The 23,700-nt window shown below is 33.6% G+C and overlaps 1 protein-coding gene across 7 annotated transcripts in view; it reads right to left on the bottom strand.

Annotated features, from left to right (window-relative positions):
- ssp6 (short spindle 6) overlaps nucleotides 1-23,700 on the bottom strand; it is a 321,247-nt gene that overhangs the window by 23,788 nt on the left and 273,759 nt on the right. Inside the window, exons 7-12 of one of the 7 annotated variants that reach the window (XM_069849102.1) lie at nucleotides 22,653-22,766; nucleotides 19,990-20,277; nucleotides 16,920-17,188; nucleotides 11,317-11,586; nucleotides 8,883-8,991; nucleotides 4,297-4,434 (exon numbers count right to left, since the gene is read on the bottom strand). In XM_069849102.1, coding sequence (XP_069705203.1) covers nucleotides 4,427-4,434; nucleotides 8,883-8,991; nucleotides 11,317-11,586; nucleotides 16,920-17,188; nucleotides 19,990-20,277; nucleotides 22,653-22,766 — 1,058 coding nt within the window. In that variant the 3' untranslated portion in view covers nucleotides 4,297-4,426. Of the gene's footprint in view, nucleotides 1-4,296; nucleotides 4,435-8,867; nucleotides 8,992-11,316; nucleotides 11,587-16,919; nucleotides 17,189-19,989; nucleotides 20,278-22,652; nucleotides 22,767-23,700 lie in introns of those variants that run through there. The other 6 variants (XR_011336609.1, XM_069849099.1, XM_069849100.1 and 3 more) reach the window with 6 other exon arrangements.

Here is a 23,700-nt window from a genome sequence, read left to right as displayed (position 1 = left end):
CTCTCGAAAGCATTCCTCGCCTCTTGTTTTGGATGGCTCGCCGTAGTTTTCGTAAAGTCTCACAATAACGATTTGCATTGATCGTAGTGCCTTTTGGCATGAAATCCGGCAAAAGAACACCTTTGCGATCCCAAAAGGCAGTAGCCATGACTTTTTGTGTTGAGAGAGTCTGTTTGAATTTTCTTGGTTTCTTGGGTGATGAGGGATGATGCCACTGACGTGATTGGCGCTTGGTCTCTGGGGTGTTGTGAGACACCCAAGTCTCATCACCAGTCACAATTTGATCAAGAAAGGCGTCTCCATCTGTGTGATATCGCATCAAGAATGTCAATGCTGAGGCCATTCTCTGAGTTTTGTGTTGGTCACTCAGTTGCCGTGGAACCCATCGTGCACAGATTTTGTGGTAGCCAAGATGTTGCGACACAATTTCACCAAGCAAAGAACGAGAAATGTCAGGAAAGGCAACATACAATTCGTCGAGTGATGTGCGCCTGTCTTGCAAGATTCTGTCGTTCACTTTAGTCTTCAGGTCTTCTGTGATGAGTGATGGGCATCTGGGTCGAGTTTCATCGTGGACATTTGTTCGCCCATTGTTGAACATTTCGCACCATTTTCTCACATTTCTTTCATTCATTACAGTATCACCATACACTTCTTTCAATTGCCGGTAAATTTCTGCAGGTTTCAAATGTCGGGCATTCAAAAATCGAATCACACTCCTCACCTCACAGTCGGCGGGATTATCAATCACGTCGTTCATTTTGAAGTAACACAAAATGCACAATGGCGACTTGTTGCAACCAGTACTCACAACATTATGAGAACACATGTTAAGGAAGCCAGTTGACCTTCAAACAAGGAAGGGGAGTCAGCTGCGCGGCAGGTATGCGTGAACGGTCGTTATTTCCTGGATTCCCCTCGTATTTGCCACTAATTCACATTTAAATAAATTGTTACGGTCCCATTTTTTTATAATAGACGGTGTGGTAAATTGTCTATTTGTGGCAAATTGTCTATCTGTGGCGAATTGTCCCTATTACCAATTTTCTGTGGCCAATTGTCAGGAATCGCAAACAGAAATCTCTCCCAAAATGTTTTTGTTATAATAATACAATTATTGTTCAATGAACTTCATACAAAATATAAAATGAAAATATGTAATCTACTTTCTTGAACTGAACAACAGGAAAATGTAGGGATTATCCCGAGCATGAAGTATCATAAACAGCTTTTACCAACAAAGCAGAAATTTGGAGCAAATTCGAAACACAGACATAATGTCTGTGGCCAACATAAAAGTTTCACCATTTTGTGTCAATTTTATCTAAGAATTTGACATAGATTATATGTCACCATTTTGTACCAAATTTGTCTACGAATTTCGACTAAAATACCTTTATTGCATGAATAAAATTAAAACATTTTAATTATAAAATATTGTTAAAATAAAGTCAAATTTCAAGCCGGAAGGATTAAAAATTAACTGTTTTAGATTACCTAGCAGGATTAAATGCAGACAAACTGGCATGCAGGTAGGAAAAATAATATAAACAATTTTTTATTCATCAATTATGATTAAAACTAGCATTCTCTTAGTTTCGGTATCTTTTATCTATCTTATGTAATATTACAATATTTTACTACTTTATACATGTAGTAACAAAAGTAGAATTAAATTACTGAATTAATTACAGTACATATTTGCTACACAGTTTTAATATTTATTTTTAACATGCATATTTACATAAAACAAATTCAGCTAGCAAATGATCCACTACAAAATTCTACTGAAATGATGGATTCATTAAGTTTCATGTAAAGCTAAATGAAAAGTTTTGAAAACGAAAATAGTTTTTCATAACTTCGTGTACAGTCATTCATAACTATTTATTTATATAAATTAAATTAAATAAAAATTATTAAAGACAATTTTAAAGTAATAGGCTACTATTTGACCAATATTACCCATACCATACATGCCATCTTTGTCATAGCCTTCTGCAATTATATTAAATTAAACACTGAAAAGGTAAATTTGTGAATGGCTCAAATATTCCTGTTTCTGTTATTACTATCTAGTGTTTGGTGTACAATTTGTCCTACTTCATATAAATAATAAAGAAAAATGTTTAGAGAGATTGCAGTAGGCTAACTAAATTCTAGAATGCTAAGATGCATAATCATTCATGAAGAATTTCGGATTTTGTAATTTTAGTATGATCTCTGATCTTTCAATCTCTTCGCCACTTTTTGCTTTTTCCCCTCACAAAACGTTATTCATATTTTTCATAATCTATCATAATCAAAAATGTCGGTTTCAGGATAATGTTGTCTAAAATATTCATAAATGCATTACCAGTACATTAAAATGCCTGAATTTATTACAATTCAAAGAATTTCAATAATAGATTTGTTCATACAGAAGTTTTCAACAGTTTGTACAGCATGCGCACTTGGAATTTACGAGCAGAAAAGTCAATGTGTGCATGTTCATGATCATGGATGGGCAACTCGTGCTCACAAAGTGCTAAAAAATCTTGAAAGATAGAAAGACAGACGGAGCCAGCCGCAGCAGTTACAACTTGTTTGTAGTTTCGCTGCAAAAGCAGTTCACTGCTACGGTGCACTCTGGCGGCTCATGCAGGTGATCGTGATATCTACTCCATGATTTGAATTTCAGAATGACGCTGGTACAATAATTATAGTAATTTTAGACAGACTCTACCTAAATCTGAATACACCTTTTCAAGAGACAACAAACATAGTTGCAACACTTATTTATTATTATACTATTTGTTAATATTTATTATTATATGTCTTATTTGAAACGTAGAACGCGAGAATTTACAAGTATTTATACATTAAGAAGTATTCCTCTGTTCTCAGAAATGTAATAGTCTATATTCGCAATCACAAATTCAAGGAAGTATTTTTCACATGTCACGGCAGATGAAATAAACTTACTTCTATGCTCTTTCTGTACATTGAGAGCTTTTACACTTCTTTCTTGTATTAAACTCTGACTCAAGTACATACAGTATATATGGCAGCAAAGACAAAGAGTATATTTGGAAATTCTGACTTAGGCAGCATTACAAACAGTTCGATTCCTGATTTTGCTGGAATCTGAGTGGCGTGCTGGTCTGTAGATTTATCAATTCCAAGGTATAAACTTTCAGGATCTTCTATCGGCTGTAAGCCAAAAGGATTTCAGAAAAATCTCAATTTCTTATCAATTGTCACTGTTTCTCCAAACTTACCAGTGAATTCTGCTGTAGGTCTTGAAGTAGGGTCTTATATTTGATAAGAACATTTTCTTATCATTCTTCAAGTTAGTTTACAGTCAAAGAAAGTGAAGTTGTCTATGTTCTACATGATACCGCCACATTTCAAATTTATCCATAGCTAGTCGATCATATGTCGTGCAATTCTGTAACTCGCACGCACAACATGCTAACGATATTTGATATCAGTCTCACCTTGTTGATATCCCATTTTTACCTTTAGCTATTCTAAAGCAGATCTAGACAACATTTCTTTACTAAACCTTCACTGTGTTTATTTGTAACATAAAATGTCATTCGTAAGAAAGTTAATAGAACATAATACAAGCTTTACTTCCTTTCTCAATAAAAAATCTTTCTCTTTCGACTCATCACTAAAGGGAAATGATCTGGGGATTATATTGTTTTTCACTTAAAACGAGCCGCCACTTACTGCAGACGCGAGCAAACTTGTATAGGCTACACACACTACAGTACAGAGTCCGTTCTACCTGCACTGAGGTTGTGTTCACACTTCGAGAGTACGAGTTGCCCACGCATGTTCATGATAGTTGCAAACTATAGAAAACTCCTGTATGAACAAACCTATTATCAACTGCTGATAACATCCAATTTCATGCCACAGTGAAAAAATTTTAGTGATGTGTAGCGGATTAATTTTAATAAATTGACACTGCTTTATTTATTTTTATAGAAGAATCTAGCTCTTTCATGTGATTAATGAAGACAGATTAGCGTTAATGGTGCTGAAGGATTATTGGTGAACTTCAGCACTCGCCCTTCAAAGAAAGGGCATTTCATTGTCAGATGTATCAGAAGCTTGCAAAAGTATAAATCATGCTGGACAAGTTAATGGAAATGTGAGTATATTAGTTCTGCTAGAAGAGTTAAAAGAGTATTTTGTATCAAACAGCACTGCTAGTCACAGTATGTTAGGTAATTATAACAGTGTTATAATTACAACATCGCATCTATGCTATTTTCATACAGGCAGAACTCAAGAACAGTACTTATCTATATCAATTATCAACTGCACTTGTCCATTTGCCCATCCAAACAATACTTGAAGCATTTCTTGAGCGGACATGGAAAAAAACATTATGTCAGGTTGTTGAGAAGACCCCTATTGATGGGCAGCAAAATCAGCCATCTTGAAACAAAATGGCAAACAAAATCATAAAATCATTCATTTATCTAATTACATTTTCCGTATGACCAAAGAAATGCGTACTCGTACACCATACACAAAGTTCATTTATCTTTGAAAAATTTAATCAATTGTTTCTTACACGTGAAGCATTCATATCATTCAATTTAGATATGGATAACATACAGGTAAGCTTCCAAAAATCACACTGAAAGAGGACAGTGACCTTCACGACTTTAAGTAGACCACAAAATTTATAATTGTTATTACTCGTTATGTCATCACTGATAATTGTGTTTGTGAATGTGTGCGCATGTATGTGAGCATGTGTGTCTTTATGTTTGTTGGAATTCTGCGACTGTAAACGATATTTCATTAAGGTGGCAATTAAGGGCTATTTTTCAAGAACAATGGAGAATAAAAAAAAAGTAATTCACTTTACAGGGAATTTAAAAGAGAGTAGGTATGTTCATAGATATAAAAGGCTGTATGTTCTAAATTGTATACAGGGTTTTTCAAAAGTAAGGAATACTTAATGCAAATAAAACTAAAATTAACTCAATTTTTAAAAATACTCGGACACGTCAAATTTAATATTTTGAAAGGAAAATTTTACAAAAAAGAAACAACATTTTCAGCCATTATTGTATAGGGTATGACATCATCGACAACATTTTTAAATGGGAACATATTTTTCCATTTTCTTTCTGAATGGTTGATATCTTATTTAGTTATTTATTTAGTTTCATTTGTTTGATACAAAACGTTTGGTTGCTATGGGAACAGTTTCATTGTTGGCTTGTTTAACGTATTTTGTGTGAAGAAAACTTTTATCTGTGACATCAGTCACAATCAGTGGATGGTAGAAACGCACACACAACATCCTCAAAAAGTAAATGTGTGGGCAGGAATTGTGGGAACAAGAATTTTAGGTCATTTTTTTGACGAGACACTTACAGGGGACCACTATTTGGAATTCCTTCATTAAGTTCTAATACCATCCTTGCTGTCTTGTATCCAAATCATGAAAATCCAGACGTTCCTAATGATCAATCTGATATCACCAAGATGGCGCTTCCCCTCATTATGCTGTTCATGTCCGAGAATATCTGGGAGATGTTTTTCCAAATAGATGGATCGGAAGAAGGGGATTTATAGAATGGCCTGCAAGATCACCAGATCTCTCCCCACTTGATTTATTTTTTATGGGGATTTTTTAAATGTAGAGTCTCTGTTACGAGACCTGCTAATATGGAAGAGTTAAAAATGAGGATCAGGAAAGAATGCAGAGATATAGAACCAGCAGTGATTGAAAATGTTCAACCAGAATTCACGCTTCAGCTTAGCCACTGCTAGACTGTAAATCGGGAGCATTTTGAATACCTTAGTAAATAATCAGAATTTCATTTGTTTCAGTAGTTGTGTAAATTGTGGAGAAAATGCATTGAACACTTCCCATAGCAACCAAACATTTTTTATGAAACAAATGAAACTAAATAAATAACTAAATAAGATACGAACTTTTTAGAGAAAATGAAAAAATAATATGTTGCCATTTAAAAATGTTGTCCATGATGTCACACTCTGTACAATAATGGCTGAAAATTTTGTTTCTCTTTTGTAAAATTTTCCTTTCGAAATATTAAATTTGATGTGTTCGAGCATTTAAAAAAAAAAAAAAAGAATTAATTTTAGTTTTATTTGCATTATTCCTTACTTATGAAAATCCCTGTATATTTCCTTTCTTTGTCCAAGAGCTTTATATGTACGTTGGCATATAGAAATAAATTAAGTTTTATAGTTACGAATAGTGACGGTATAATTATTCTTAACACAGGGACCAGTTACAACTACAGAAATGACGTCTAAACATGGAAAACAATAACACAAACACCCGTATCAATAGGAGAGAACATCAGAACATCAGTTTTTCTCACATGCTTCAGAGTGGAATGTCACACACCTTATAGGAGGTAAATAACAATGCTGTATCAGATTCTACAATAATTGTTCCAGAAAGCCCTAGCATGCACTGATTCAATCCTGAATGCTGACATTATTATCGGGAATGTTGTAATAACAATAGTATCCTGAGATTTGGTTAAAGTTTCGCACTTTTTATTTTATTTATACATTAAAGACATCAACTCAAAGAATTGAGTGACCACAAGGGTCCTGAATACAATAAACATGTACAATATAGTGTGATACTTTTGGCTTGCAATATGTTTAGTATTTTAAAGTTTTCTGAGGTTAATTGGGGAATACTTCCAGGTAAATAACGGTTAGTTCAACACCAAAACACTCCATACTGTTACGCATTCAACAATTATTCGATTATATTTTACTCAATGAAATTGATTGCAATTTTTTTTAGGGAAACCAATGGCTGGATGAAGTAATCAATTCTACACAGGCAAACAATTATACTGGAATACTGGGATATCACACTTGAGATTACTGTTTCCCAAACAGATGCATCTTTACAGTAATGTGATGTACCGGTACCAATTGTAGTCAAGTAAGTCCTTATCGAAGTTACGGCTTTATTTTCATAATAACCATACAACTTTTTATTCATAATGGAGCGTACCAGTTCTCGATTATTCGTCATTCACCCATATGAAGCCAGTTGTGTAGACCAATTTACTGACAGAGTCGTTACCCAGGGTGCGCCAAAGGAGGCTGATTTATGCTACATCCACGATGAGATGAGATGATGATGGTGGAGATTTGTTGGAATACCAAAGGGGAACTGGAGCTCCTGAAGAAAATCCGTGTTACCTGGACCAAGGGCTTGCCCTACACAAATTATACATCGGAGGTACCCGGAGATCGAACTTGGGTCCACAGGATTGCGAGTCCAGCACTCACTGGACCACTGTAGTGGCTGACAATAGAACTAATTTTCGTTATTTTTTTTCTCACACACATGAATGAACTGAATTCTTGCATTCAACTATTGTTTTAATTTTTTTTTAACTCTCATATACTATATGAATGAAGTGAATTGTATAACATGTATAGGCCTATAACTTTCTCAAGGTACCAGTAGCAGTTAAAATGTACTTCTGCCATATTATGGAGAGAACAATCGTAAAGAATCTGCGAAGTTTGAAGGGAGATTTCGATATGACCTTACTAACAGTTTTATAAAAAGTTATACAGGGTGGACCGTTCAAATGTACCTAATTTCAATTGTATGTGACTGGAGAATGGTTGAAGATAGAACCTTACGGTAACGTTTATATCAAAGGAAAACTCAACAAGTTTCGAATCCTGTCGGTAGATGGTGCGCAGACATGGTTTCTTTTTGTAGATTGTATCGATTGTTAAATGGCGACACCGCAGATAAAGAGCAAGCTGTGTTGTGGTATGCGGAGTTTAAATCAATTGTTAGAGTTCAATGGGAGTATTGGCGAGTGTTTAACCATGATGCTGCAACTGCTAAAAGCATTAAGAAGTGGCACAATACATTTTTAGCTACAGGATCGGTGTTGAAGAAGCATGGTGGTGGTCGTAGAACATCCGACGAAATGGTTGCAAATTTTCAAGTCACATATGAGCGAAGCCCACGGAAGTCATTAAGAAGAGCTTCACGGGAACTTCAAGTACCAAACTCAACATTGGAACGAATTGTCCACTGTCAGTGGGCATCGTACGGTGAGTGGTGCCTCACAAAGACATCCGGATTCTGTGCAGCCTAACATCCATTTCTAGCAAGATGGCGCTCCTCCACACTGGTTCAGTGACGTTCATACGACTTTAGACAACGTGTTTCCTGGCCGTTGGATTGGTAGGGGAGGACCGATCGCTTGGCCCCTGAGATTTCCGGATTTAACACAGCTCGATTTCTTTCTCTGGGGCTACGTCAAAGATAAAGTGTACGCCACCCCAGTCAGAGACCTTCGTGATCTTCGGGAGTGCATCATAGAGGCTATTGAGAGCATTCCAGAAGACATGCTCCAACGTGCTTGGCAAGAAATCGTTCATCGCCTCGATATCGTCACAGTGACAGCTGGAGCTCACGTAGAGATATGGTGATGTGCATATCGAAACTTGTTGAGTTTTCCTTTCATATAAACGTTACTGTAGGTTTCTATCTTCAACCATTTACCAGTCACATACAATTGAAATTAGGTACATTTGAGTGGTCCACCCTGTATATTAAATCAAGCCATATTGTTAGCAGTTACCAAGACTTCCAACATTCTAATTAAAAATAGTTTAAGTTTGATCCGAGACAAAAATTTGAATTTTACAAAATACTGGCCACGACTGTGATCTTGAATATATATAATGTGATATCAGAATGTTTTCAATAGTTGAATCTTGTAATACCATTACAATAAAGAATGCAGTTTGGGAAACACCATCTTATGGATCAAACGAAATACACATTCTGTACAATGCAGAACTTCTGGCAATGAACTGACCAGAACCTGTCATACCATATGGTGATCCAGTTAGATTATATCTGGAATCTGATACATCACTGATAATGACTGCCTCTGATGCTTCACTCTCATCCAAAAAAGACGAACAACATCCCAGCCTTTCCTGCCGACAGATAAGTCGAATTGTGTTACAAACCCATTTGAGCTAGTTCGTTCTGAAGGACATTACTTTCACTTGTTCTGAACAATTTTTTCTCATTATAGAAATAGTAAATAAAATAGCATATCAAGATCATTTTGTTTCGTATTAAAATGGAGAACTTAAAGATACATATTGTGTCGTTTATTGATAAAACATATAAATGTAGGTCAATTGGATGATCTGATGAGTGGGTGGACAACATGAATATGTATCTCAGTGAGGGAGCGGGTACACAGGTTGAATATATCGTGGGTTTATCTCAGGGTAACCAGATTTTGAAAATAAAAAACCGGAACATGCTTATGAGATACTATAGTCGCGACGCTGTTATTCCCGGCGTGACTCCTCCCCTTTGCTTACGTCTTAGGAAGTGAAGGCTCTATAAAGTCTAGGTAGGTAGTATCGTTCGCAATTTTTGTTCTTTCGTTGCCGAGCTACCATACGAGGAATCTATTTGCCACACCGTTAAACATTATCATGTCGTAGCTCCTATGATAATAAATCAAACACACTGTAATTCAGCAAATAATTGAGCGGCAAATAACGTCTTCGTGTGCTTTCTGCGAACGCCAACGAAAGAGCCAAAATGGCGAGCGATTATATTAAGTATTTATCGAGCCTTAACAAATGAATAACGTCTTTATCAGCGAATCACAAGACGCACACGTTTAGATGTAGCTGACCTGCAACGCGATTGACTGCCAGAAATTAGAGCGACGGGACTATAAATTGCCAAATTAGTCATACAAACTAAGTTCAATTATCCCTACTAAAATTTCTATTTCAGAAGAAGAATACCCACAAGGACAAGAACATTAACATTTTGAAATTTTTGTGACTGGAGGAATCAATCATTACAGAGATGAACTTAACTGCTTCTAGTTCCTTCACAGTGGCTTTCATTGCAAAATGGACTACTCACTAATATCTTCTTACATTTAGTGCGACCGCAAGTAAAGCTGTTTCTATTAAAAACTTCCTAACAATGGAAGAAGTGCAGTTCATTGAACGGAAAACTGCAGTTATGTTTCATGGTGTTCTTCTTCTGATGCAAATTTTAATCCTTCTTTTCCAGTGACCGCTGTATTGAAAAAAGACGTAATTTTATTAGGAGATGTGGTAAAGTTGTGTTTTTATTCTTCATTTTGTTAATGTGATCATTGATGTCTGCTCTCCCATTGTGTGATATTGAAAATGTTGAGTTACACAATGTACATTGTATTCTGTCTTCTCACTTTAATTTTGGAATGTACGAAAGATTTTGTTGAAGTTTATCATTCAGTAAACAATTTCTTTTTGGCATATTAATGAATACTCACAGTTATTATACTCACAAATATACTATGAATAAGAATCATATACTACCAAGAAAAAGCACCAAATGATCAAATCAGAAACTATCTACAATTCTGGAAAAGGACGACCAACATACTGTATTTAGGTAGAAATGTGATTATTTTAACTCGATTTTGGTCTTACAAATCAAAATGGCGTTAGCTTTTCGGAATAAGATTGGTATATGTGTAAATTCGGCGCAAACCCAACTTCTCTTATAATGAACGATTGATCAATTAAAAAAATGAAGCATTTTTGCATCCCGAGAAAGTTTTTCGAGACACTGGGACAAAGTATCCAAAACAGACTGTCCCGGTAAAATCGGGATGTCTGGTCACCCTGGTTTTTCTAGGTATAGGGTATGGGGATTCAACACTGCCATAACCTATGTATAAAGCAATGAAGAAATACTGTAATTTATTCAGTGAGCCATATTTAGAAATTAGTAGGCTTTGACAATTTGTAAAACAAGAGAACATCATTTATGGTTGCTAAGTCAAATCCGGAGGTTATGTACCTTTTTTGGCTCAAAACATTATTGTCACCATAATGAGTATGAGTGGGAGTGATGTGTGATTGGATGTGTGTGGAATGAGAATAATGATGGTGAGTAAATGATTGAGTGAGAAGACTAGTATTATATTTGCATCATAGCCGAATTGAGAAATGTTGACTTTCAATAGGATGTTCATAATATTGTAATGCATTTTCATTATTGATATATTCATGTTCACATATTACAATAACAAAAATATATTACACAAAATTTAAAAAAAAAATGTGGTTAAATAAATAACCATTCTTATTCTCGTATGATTGTAAAAGACTTATTTAAATCGTACAAACTATTTCTGCGGGATAGCAAACCAGTTAATTAATCAGCTGTTCAAATTAATCTGAAAATGAATAGATATTAAACAGAGGGTCAGACAGCATTTCAGCTGACGTTACCTTAGTGCTGTGAGTTCTACTATGCCCTCCTTTCCCAGGGGCTCCTCCCTTCACAGACGTTGTGTCTAGATACCCATATCCAAACCCATAGCCTCCGAATGCTTTGGTAGTCAGGTTGTCCCAAGACTTGGCAGGTTTAGCAGGATTGTAGCCCGAGAAAGAGCCTGGCTGCTGTGATGTGGAAGGGTATTGATGCTGCTGATGATACGAGCTGGAAGTCCCTTGTTTGCTGCTCGACTTTGTGGAAGGGTTCCGAGTAGCAACTGTCCCCTAGAATAAGTGAATAGCTTAGTATAAGCTGCACATATAAGGTAAAAGGCTATTTTATGAAGTATGAGTGAAACAAACTGTGTGAGATGTTGATACAAGGAATGTCTGACGAACTCTCGTTGCAGCAAAGCTTATCTACTGGGACAGATGAATACTCATTTGTCTTACTCTTATTACTATATACAAAACCAGTCATTGCATACTGCGGTGAAGTTTTAATAAAATCTTAAAAAGATAAAACGATTAGAAAATCAAAGTCTCCAATTAAATTTCAGGAGCCATCAAATCTACTCCAATACCTACAAAGCAACTAATACCGTAGTTCACCAGTCTCCTACTGAATTCGAACTAGAAAAGGATGCTATTATTCAATACGAAACATTGATCAGATTTTCATTTAGCAATTGGGAGCAAAGAAACTTCATAATTAACTTTAAATCTTTGGGAAGTTTTCTCTTTAAAGTACATAAAATTAAGAAAAAGATAAATCTCCCAAGTAAAAACAATCGACTTCATAAAACTAATCCTAAACAAGCAAAAGATATAGAACACTCACTGATCAACTTTGTAACTTATTTACTGTGATAATATGAGAAATTTATCTGGCTGACTAGTTTGGAAGTGATATTCTTCATTGTCCAAAGCCTAGTGAAGGTCCCATAATATTTCCTGCTTTCCTGTTCAATCATGAACACATCCCACCACAACAGGAAACCAGAAGATAGCGCAGAACCTTCACTAGGCTTTGGACAATCAAGAATATCACTTCGAAACTAGTCAGCCAGGTAAATTTCTCATATTAACACAGTACAGAAGTTACAAATGTAATCAGTGATTATATCAGTGTTAAAAGTGTGTATAGAACAATGAAGAATAGAATATTATGTGGATCTGGTTGAAGATACACTGTACTAAGAAAAGGGATACCGGTACTTAAAAAGATGTCCTAGAATTGCTAGCATTAAAAACTATTCATAGTAGATTCCAGAAAAAAAAAAATGACGCCATTATTTTCACTGATGGATCTCTACTGACCAACCAAAATAAGTAAGACAGAGATATTTAATAAGACATTTTGCTTAGCTAAACAAGATAAAAAAATTTCAGCCACTACATCTCACATTAAAATCAGGGACAAAAAACACTGAGTATTTATTTCTTTCACCAATCCATAATTTGTGTAAGTTGCATGATTTGGAACGAAAATTAGCTTAGTTACCAATTAACCTATAAATAATTATACTCAAATTACCCAACATTTGTAAATTGTAATTTACTAATAAACTGTTAATGACGTATTACTACATTTTTTAAACATGTTCTAAACATGTGCAATGTATACATGCATGAATTTGGTTACTGTATGTTCACTAATTTCCCAACAATATTGCTTTGAATGTGATGTGCATAATAATTTTTAATCTTCCTCAACTTGGTGAGGTTGCCAAAGACAAAGAATCTTAAACAATAGGCTAACATTTAAGATATGACATTAAAAATGTCTTACAAGAAGTTGTTTACAATAAACTGAAATTTACAGTACCGGTAGATAATATTTCACAATAATTAAAATTTGCAAAAAACAGTTAAAAAAATAGAATGAAAAATTCAACTGTAATTTGAATTGAAGTAGATCTGCAGAGAATCCTTCAAAGCCATCATAGAAATTTTCTTAATTGTTGTTGTTGGGACTCCAAATTCATGACAGAATGACACGAATTGTTTTGTTATGGTCCCTCTAGTGCCCATCATTAATCCGGTGACTTCTATATCCCTGAGTTTATATGATGTTTTGTAATAATAATAATAATAATAATAATAATAATAATAATAATAATAATAATAATAATAATAATAATAATAATAATAATAATAATAATAATATTTATTTGTCAGAAACCAGTGTACAAGGCCTGGATATGACATCGTCAGGTTCGATAATACACACACACACACGCACACATACACTCACACATGCATAAACAAACTTAGCACAAATAAATATAGACAAATAATTATAAGCAAATAAACATACATAGTCAAATAAACAAACACTGAGAGATAAACAGAGTATGCTGTAGGTTAACACATTTATATAAGGACAAAAGGTATAATTAAAATACAAAGAGACAAATTAAAATATAAAGAAAGGGTTACATTTCTAAAATACAATATTTACATCACACTCCATGAATTCATTCACTGAATAAAAAGGTCTGTTCAGCAACCATCTATGTATGCAGGACTTAAACCTATTTATTGGTAACTTTCTCGCCTCCAATGGTAACTTATTAAATATATTTATGCCATTAAAAAAGCAGGTATTTGAGCTCACACTCAATCTGCACCTTGTGTAATCTAATTTATCTTTATTTCTAGTGTTGAAGGAATGTATATCTGATCTAGTCTGATAAAGATCTATGTTGGATCTGAGGAATATCAAGGTTCTGTAAATGAATAGATTGTAAACTGTCATTACCTTTAACTCTGGAAATAGTGGTCTACATGATTCCTTGGTATTTTTATTGAATATTACCCTCAGTGCTCGTTTTTGTAATAATAAGATGCTATTGACTCCTGTTGCACTTCCCCATATATGAATTCCATAGTTAATGTGAGATTCAAACAGTGCAAAATATACCTGTCTGAGAGTTTCTGTTGAAACCAATGGCCTTAACTTCCTAAAAGGGATAGTTGGTTTATAAATTGCTCTTTTCTCTAGATTAACCTCCTTGGGTTGATTCTGATGCGTCTCGAATCTGATGGTCGGATCTAGAATATAACCTTTTGTCTCTCCAGGTTTCATACACTGATAAATAAAACAGTTACTTTACCAGGCAGTATCAGTGTGATCAACAAAAATTGTTAACACTACATGATAGACAATTGTTGTTGTTGTTTTCTAATGCCAGGCGTTTGACAATAAAGTCATTTGACCTCTTGCACTCCAATATTTTTCAAAGATATTATCATGACTAGCAACTGAAGCACAGATTTTGAGATGTTCCGAATCCATTTCTTGGTTTGAGTTGCACAATGGGCAGTTAGGGGACTGATATATTCCAATTCTATGCAGGTGTTTGGCCAAACAATCATGGCCTGTTGCCAATCTAAATGCAGCTACAGACGATTTTCGTGGTAAATCGGGAATTAACTGTGGATTTTGATGCAGAGAGTGCCATTTTTTCCCTTGGGATTGAGTTATCAAATTTTGTTTGACAATTGTGAAATAGACACTACAGTAGAATGTCTATTTTCCGTGGTAATGAAGGGGATGGAGTGAACGGTTAATCGAAAAATCGGATAATCCATACCATAAAAAGTTTTCATTAACTAAGTACATAATATTTTTAAAATTTCCTCCATGGTCTTTTCTTTTAATACATTAAATATTGGATCAGAAGTTCACTAATTTAAGTCTTTTTTTTTTACCATTCATGTTTGATTTTCTAATAAGTCAGTTATTAAAACATTATTTATTTATTGTACTTAAGTCTGGTTTTCAACGACGGGTTTTTAATGACCAAGGAAACTCCTTATGACGAATGCCTGTGGAAAGATAGGAATAGTAGAGGTCTCATGTAGTAGATTTACAAATTTTATACAGTTTATATTTTATTTTTCATTAGCCTAAATCGCGTACAGTTGTAATTCCTATCTCGTATTGTGATGTGAGATGAACCACATTTTCTCTTTTCCCAAACCACTCAGTTACTTGCACTTTTTTCCGTAATACAACATGTTTTCTTTCGACATTTGTAGAAGACATTTTGCATGGAAGTTAAACAGTACGGTCACTCAAAGAGTAGACCATAATGCGTAAGGGTAAAGGTTCGTAAAAAAAAAAACACTCTGTAGAAAAAAAAATCGTACTAATATAATATACAGTACTTCATATTTTTTCTGCGAGAGAGAAAGACAGTTGGATAATCCACCAATCAGTTAACAGGGTGACGGATAATCAGGGTTTTACTGTATATATTAAATTGGCATGTATTTGAAGAGTAAGTAAAGTTTCATTCATTAAATTATAACTTAAATCCAAATTACTCCACTATATCCAAATTACTCCAACCCACCCTATGTTATTAAATTATAAATTAAAGAAAAGGATGGAAAGTTTTAACAATGTTAGAGTAATACACGTCAACCTGGACAGGAACATTTAGATAATCTTGGCAGGTGTTTACAGGAGCAAACATTGCAGAAGAAACAAGTATAATTACAAGTACAGCAAGATACTCCATAGCAATGGAATGATGTGGACACTGCTTGGAAGTTAGTACAGTAAGAACACAGTCTACTATATACAGTCGCGAAGCTTGAGGTGATTTTTTTGCAAATCTCGTGATAAAGCGCTCCAAGCAGTTAGCAACTAGAAACAATAGACTGTCCACGGTCGACTTTGGACTGTGTCGTATTTCCATCGAGTGCTAGCTCGTTGCGTATTTCACATTGATGCTTGTGAAATGTTCGTTATTGGTTGTGCTGAAAATGTTAATGGCTAAAATACAATAATTGGAATAATAATATTTTACTAGAGACGTAGAAAAATTAGGTTTGTTTTAATGAAATTTATTGATCACGTTTTATTTTCAATTCTGGATAACGTTTTATTTTCAATTCTGGTGGGATTATTATTGCTTAGGCCTACTTTATTTTTTCAAAGGAAGTTTTTAATTATAGCTGTTAATTTTATTGTTATTTTTATTTGTTACTTTACTAGAGACGTAGAAAAAGTCTGTTACAATAAAATTTATTGATCACGTTTTATTTCCAATTCTGGTGTGATTATTATTGCTTAACCTCATCCCACTTTGTTACCTACGTAAGACTACACAACAAGTACCAGTACACGTAAGTTACTCCATTAATTCATATTTCCATTATTATTGTTGTAAAGGGAAATGCAAATTAATATTTATTGGTTTCATAGTTAATTAGCGCTATAATCTTGAATGAGTGAAGCGATTAGAGTAAATTTCAGTTCGTTTTGCACAAACAAAAATAATATTAACCTATTTCTTGCAGGTATCTTCGAGTTTATGGTGGAATTAAATATAGTTCATTAAAATAATAAATTAACTTTATGCATTTAATATTTCAATAATGGAAGGAAGGTGTTAATATTTCCAAAAGAACACAACGAAAGTGTAACATATTTTGTCGTCTACTAGGAGAGAAATCTGCGATGATGAGGCGATAGTAGCGATCCTAGTGGTGGGCAACTACCCATGTTTGCATTTTTAGTACATATTGAGCTTCGCGACTGTATATAGTAGACTGTGGTAAGAATGTCCTTGCAGAGGAGTTTCATTGCATCTGACCAGTACCTCGCAGGGTGGGTCCCAGTATAAAGTATCTGTACTGAGGGAAGTGGTATAGGAAGCTGCACTGCTTTCGCCTCCTGCACCTCCTGGCATCGTGCAGCTCAGTTCGCTTGACGTGCAGGAGTGCAGGCTGCACTGGCTGACGAGGCCAGTTCCGAAGTTGAAGTAGCGATGCGCCCTCGGCTGCGGGGGTTGGGGCTGCGGTGCGGCCATGTTGGAAGGTGCTGGATGCGAAGGCTGCGACGATGCCCGACCACCCTTCTCCTTCCAGCCTGCACAGCGAATTAACAAGCATTAACAGTCTGTTCACAGGGATATTGATAACATTGTTTTGAGTGGAAGTTAACGATGTAAATGGAAGTACTTATAACAAAGCCAAATATTACAATTTTCAGAGAGTTCCGATTTACTGGCAGCGAAAGTTGCGGTCTGCTGCATTTTTTCCCTGACATAGCTACATTCTTCCTCTTCAAATCAGCTACTTAAAATACTCAGAATCTGAAAACAATACCAGTAACGAAAAGATCCCTAGTAATGTCTCTGTTCAGTTTATACTTTTCTTTGTCTTTATTTTGACGCGAATACATCTGTTTTTTGGCACAATACTAGAACATCATATTTATTTTATGGTTGAAAAGTCAAAGCCCGTTTCTCCTATTTTACAAATTATCAAAGTCTGCTAGTTTCTAAACATGGCCCACTGATTAAGTTATTTCTCCACTGTTTTTATACACAGGTTTCCTATGGGAATGTTAAGTCCTTGTGTCCTGGACGTAGAAAAACATACAGTCTATAAAATCTCTAACAAATTTTAACAAATAAATTCCTATAACGAACTAAAATAATAAACGAACGAATCAATGAATAAGTAAATCAACAAATGAGTAAATCAATAAATGAATAAATGTATGAATGAATAAATCAATGAATGAATGAATAAATAAATAAACAAATAAATAAATAAACAAATAAATAAATACATACATAAATAAATGAGTAAATGACTAAATAAATAAATACATATATAAATAAATGAATAAATGAGTAAATAAATAAATACATGCATAAATAAATGAGTAAATAAATAAATACCGTAAAGTGGGGTGACTTTGAACGCCGAGGTGACATTGAACAGTAATTTAGCGCCTTTCTAAATTAAATGCTGTACGCAATTGCGATAAAACTGAACTAATTTATTGACAACTTAAACAGTTTTTTCGCAATTGGGTACAGCATTTAATTTAGAAAGGCGCTAAATTACTGTTCAAAGTCACCTCAGCGTTCAAAGTCACCCCACTTTACGGTAAATAAATAAATAAATAAATAAATAAATAAATAATAAGTAAATACATACATACATACATAAATAAATGAGTAAATGACTAAATAAATAAATACATATATAAATAAATGAATAAATGAGTAAATAAATAAATACATGCATAAATAAATGAGTAAATAAATAAATACCCGTAAATAAATAAATAAATAAATAAATAATAAGTAAATACATACATACATACATAAATAAATGAGTAAATGACTAAATGAATAAATACATATATAAATAAATGGGTAAATAAATAAATAAATAAATACATATATAAATGATTAACTGAATAAATGAGTAAATAAACAAATAAATAAGTAAATAAATAAATACATAAATACATAAATAAATGAGTAAATGACTAAATAAATATATATATATATATATATATATAAATAAATGAGTAAATGAATGAATAAATAAATAAATAAATAAGTAAAAACATAAATAAAGGAGTAAATAAATAATAAATAAGTAAAATGAGTAAATACGTAAATGAGTAAATAAATAAATAAATAAAATAAGTAAATAAATAAAAATAAAAACATCGAAAGAAAGTATGAATTTCAGCTTTTGTCCAGAAGGAAACAAACATCGAAATCATGAACATTGAGGAAACTCTTTACCCTATGGTAACTCAGTTGTTGACCAGACATGATCAAGAGCGATCTAGTGTGCGTTTCAGGCTGTTTTGATCCATCTTTTTGGGTCACTTTTCATTTTTGGTAATAGGCCATTTCTGTACCACGAAATTTTTGATACAGCATTTCGGTCACTTTATCATTTTTGTCACTGCTTTGTTTCAGTCATGTTTCTTGGCCATTGCGTATGAAATAAATTTTATTTAAATTATATTTCCTAGCAACGGGAAAAACAATTAGTAAATTGCAATAAAATTTCTGAATAGAAGTAAAACCATTTCTTAGCAACGGAAAAAACTATTTGCAAAGAAATGTAAGGATTCTCCTGAACAAAACATACATCAAGAACAGGAAGCAAATCGTGTCCATTGTGGGAAGATACCAGGACTACGAGACCAGAGGACAGTTGGATGTTTATTTAAGGGCACTTACCTACAAACTGAAGGTCAGTGTGAGTACGGCTGAGAGTGGTAGTGAAGAGGAAGACCGAAGTAGGTACCAATATGCCATAATTACCCAAAAAGTCATTACCAATATGCCATGACCCAAAGATACCAATTACCGAAAAAGCTTCATTCAAGTGTCTGGTACCCATATATTTGTTACCCATCTGTCTGTTTATCGCTAATCCTAGTCTGTACCGGTATGCAAATTTTCGATAATCGCGATAAAGGTAATCGCAATTAGAGACTGCAGTTTGTCACTAATGTAACATTGTTAGTGTAGCATGAAGTTCAAAAGTCTAAGCCAGATGCTGCACATGCCAAAGCATGTGTTAACTAATAAGCAACTAGCATTATCTGCATATAACCGGATACAGTCAAGGAAGTTATTAATAACAAAAAATCAATACTATAAAAAATACTGAACAATAAAAACCATACAACTAAAAAAAAATAATAATAATAAAAAAATTAAAAAAAAACACAAAAAAATAAAACAATGTATTTATGCAATCACCGGGATTCTGTGAATCCCCTGTTACTTTTACCCATGCTATTTTAAAACTAATATCTGTGGGCATGAAATAAATGTAAGTGCACAAAATTTACCAACCAGCAAATGAACACATGTGAGTTGCAAAATAAATAGGTGCAATTACCTTTAGATTCGGATTGATTTTTCGAGCTGTTTTTATGACCATTCCGATGTTCTTTGTGGTGACGCGATCTTCTCCTCGCAGACGGAACACAGTGCGGATCACAGCACGGACTGGCTAAGTCGTAAGCCTCCAGACTAGAACTATCCTGATTGCTGGCTTGTACGCAGGGGTTGCACAAGTGGTGCGAATGAGACGACTGTTGCTGCTGTTGTTGCTGTTGCTGCTGATGCTGCTGTTGATTTTTGTTGTGGTTGTTCCCTGAACCTTTTGAACACTTGTTACTTCCACCTGCAAGAGAGGGTTTAATGCATGCTAAAAATGAGTCAATAACTCAAATTAATAAAGTATGAAATTGGAGGAGAAATTTACGTCTTATTACAGAAAGAATGTGTTGCTAACTTGCGTAAAATAACCAGGGGTGTACTTCAGGCTTGGCGGTGACAGGGTACTATTTTTCGAGGCCAGGTGGCAGAAGGGCACTTTAATGATTTTCATAAACAGCCAATATAATTGCTTGACATTTATTATTAATATTATTAGATAATACAGGACCATCTTTAAATTATATATTATTAAGATTATTAATTGGGACTCAAATTGCATTACTATTATCAAATTTTGCAATTATAAAAAGTCATATTTTATACATATTTAAAGGCTTACGTACAGCTTACAGCAGTAAAATTTTTGGAAATATTCAACATTTTTTTCCCTCCATTACTGTATCTTGTACAATAATGAAAATTGGTATGTGTAAAACACAGTCCTTCTGCTATATGAAAAAAATATTTTTACGATTTAAAAATAATCATTTATATATATATATTTTTTTTTTCAAAATTCATAATGGTGATACTTCACTGTGCAGTGATGATGTGTTTCCCTCGTAACTCATAAACTTGTTAACTTTTTCATGTTCTCTCTCTTTTATTTTATTGCTGAAACTCATGTTTACGATATCATGCTCTTTCAACTACATTCCTTAATAAATATTTTTTAATTTTGTATTAGAAGAAAATACTGATATTTGATAATTTTTTTAATGAATTTATTTTTTATCAGACAATCTATCAAAGTTAGAGAAGTGATTTTGCATCATAATGTAGATATGACATGCATAAATACACACAAAAAATTTCATCACAGAATGTTGGATAGTTTTTGAGTTATGAGGGAAATGCTTCATCACTGCACAGTGAACTGCCACCATTATGAATTTTGAAAAAAAAAAATATATATATATATATATATATATATATATACATACATATAAATAATTTTTTTTAAATCGTAAAAATATTTTTTTCATATAGGAGAAGGACAGTGTTTTACACATACTAATTTTCATTATTGTACAAGATACAATAATGGAGGAAAAAAAGTTGAATATTTCCAAAATTGTACTGCTGTAAGCTGTACCTAACCCCTTAAACAATTTCATAGCGAGATTACTCTGCAGAACTAACAACCTCTACATCTAGATTCGAACCCATGTATTTTCGCCTGACATTCCATAAATATTCCTGCGGAAATGATGATGACGACGACGACGACGACGAAGAAGAAGATAACTACTACCAGTACTATCGAAATTCCAGAGCCAAGGCACTTTTTCATTTAGAAATACACCACTAAAAATAACCCTGACATACAATTCTGTAGTGTTCGGGAAAAGTGACACAAGTCAGTTTCCACAAACCTTTTTTGATAATTTATTGACAACTTACGGAACATCTGCTCGCTTGGAAAAAAATACATAAGTATTCTTCCCATTACAATAATTCATACAGAAAAAAATCATATCGACATAAACCAGTGTAAGTTGTCAATAAATTATCAAAAAAGGTTTGTGGAAACTGACTTGTGTCACTTTTCCCAAGCACTGCAGAATTCATTTCAGTTTTTGCTTCGTGGGGATGGGGCAAGATTTTTTTAGGAAGGACCTTATAGGGTATATCGCGTAGCATATTTTCTCTCTATTTCTTCTGAAATGTAGTATTTTCTATATCATAAACTGGGGCAAATAAATAATCATAAAAAATTAAAAATATTATAGCAAATGGAGTGAACATTATTTTAAAGTTTATTACTTTTTCTCCATTTTCTTAAGTATTTTTTATTATATTTTAAGTCACAAATAGAGCTGATATGGTTTATTTTATTTTCTTTATGGTCAAGTTTACCTCACTTTGCAGTATATTTCCAATTCCCACACACAGGTCTAGTTTTTAATTTCTTATCCTACTTACCGTATATGATACCAGCTGTTAATATGACTTAGATACGAACAAATAAACACAGAAAATTTTATTCATAAAGAAATTTAATTTCAATTATAAAAAATATATGTATTAATATGAATACTTTATATTAGGAGAGGAGTTTCAATTTTTTTTCTTTAGTAGTATTAAAAGGCACCAGGCTTTAGACAATGAAGAATAACACTTCGAAACTAGTCAGCCAGAAAATTTCCTAAAAATTGATGCATAAAGACGATATAAAGTTAATCGGTATTAAATATAAGTATTATTTTTTTAAACCTTAAACTCAGAGGGTTCTCACCTTCTAAATGTCCACGTTTGAATTGCACATTGAAAAATTATTATAATATTAAATGCCACTTTACTATACAAAGCGATATAATATGTTACTGTTAGTAATACCTTGTTTCTCATACATGCATCCCTCACATGTAAAATGTCTACTCTTAGGACCATTCTTCCTTTCTTGACTTTTGTAGACATTTATTCCATTAAGAACATTCCATTTTAGAAGACCTAATAGGATTAAAATAATCAGCCATAAATTACCAGTTCCTTATTTTATTTTCACACTATACCTAAACAAACAAATAAATAAGTCAGAAAGTACAATAAATGAAAACAAATAAACAAAAAACAAATAAGTAAATAAATAAACAAGTGGCACAAATTTATTGTAAGTGACAAAAATTTACCCCAATCGACTTTACCGTACATTACTTGGTTTCGATAAAAACCTCAATAAAAAATCTACATAAAGATTAATTTTTGGTCCTGCAGAATATATCTATTACGGTATCAATAATATCAACTCAATAAAAGAGTTTGTTTGCCCGTTTCATGTTTTCTGCACTTTTATACCTATTTTCATCACGTATAATAATTAATAACAAAATCCTCTATAACATGTCTATGCAGATTTGATTGTACATATACTTATATAAATGGCTTTTAGAGAACCCGAAAGTTCATTTCCACCCTCACGATGAGAACATAAACATAACCGCAAAGATGCTTGGTAACCATGGAAACCATGGATAAATATAGACATCATTACACAGTTTATTGTGCTTCTTGACAATGATGAACGTGATTGTTGGTTCCAGCAGGACAGTGTCACGTGTCACAATCTAATGAAAGCATGCAGTTTTTGTGCGAGTTTTTTGGCGAGCGTATCATTTCTCAAGAATTATGGCCCCCACGTTCCCCCGATTTGACGTCCCCAGATTTCTCCCTGTGAGGTTATCTTAAAGGAAGGGTATACAAAAACAGGCCGTACACTCTGGGGGAACTAAAGAGGAACATAACAACGGAGATTAACATCAGCATACGAGTGCTCAAAAAAGTGGCCGCAAACATGGTAAAAAGAGTTCGTACATGCATTAGTGAACGGGACTGCCATTTTCAGCATATGTTGTGAAAAATGATGTAACTCGTGGGAAAACTGATG

The sequence above is a fragment of the Periplaneta americana genome, chromosome 16, assembly GCF_040183065.1.
Source record: "Periplaneta americana isolate PAMFEO1 chromosome 16, P.americana_PAMFEO1_priV1, whole genome shotgun sequence".
In the NCBI taxonomy this organism is placed as follows: domain Eukaryota; kingdom Metazoa; phylum Arthropoda; class Insecta; order Blattodea; family Blattidae; genus Periplaneta; species Periplaneta americana.
This window is presented reverse-complemented; position numbering and strand designations above follow the sequence as displayed.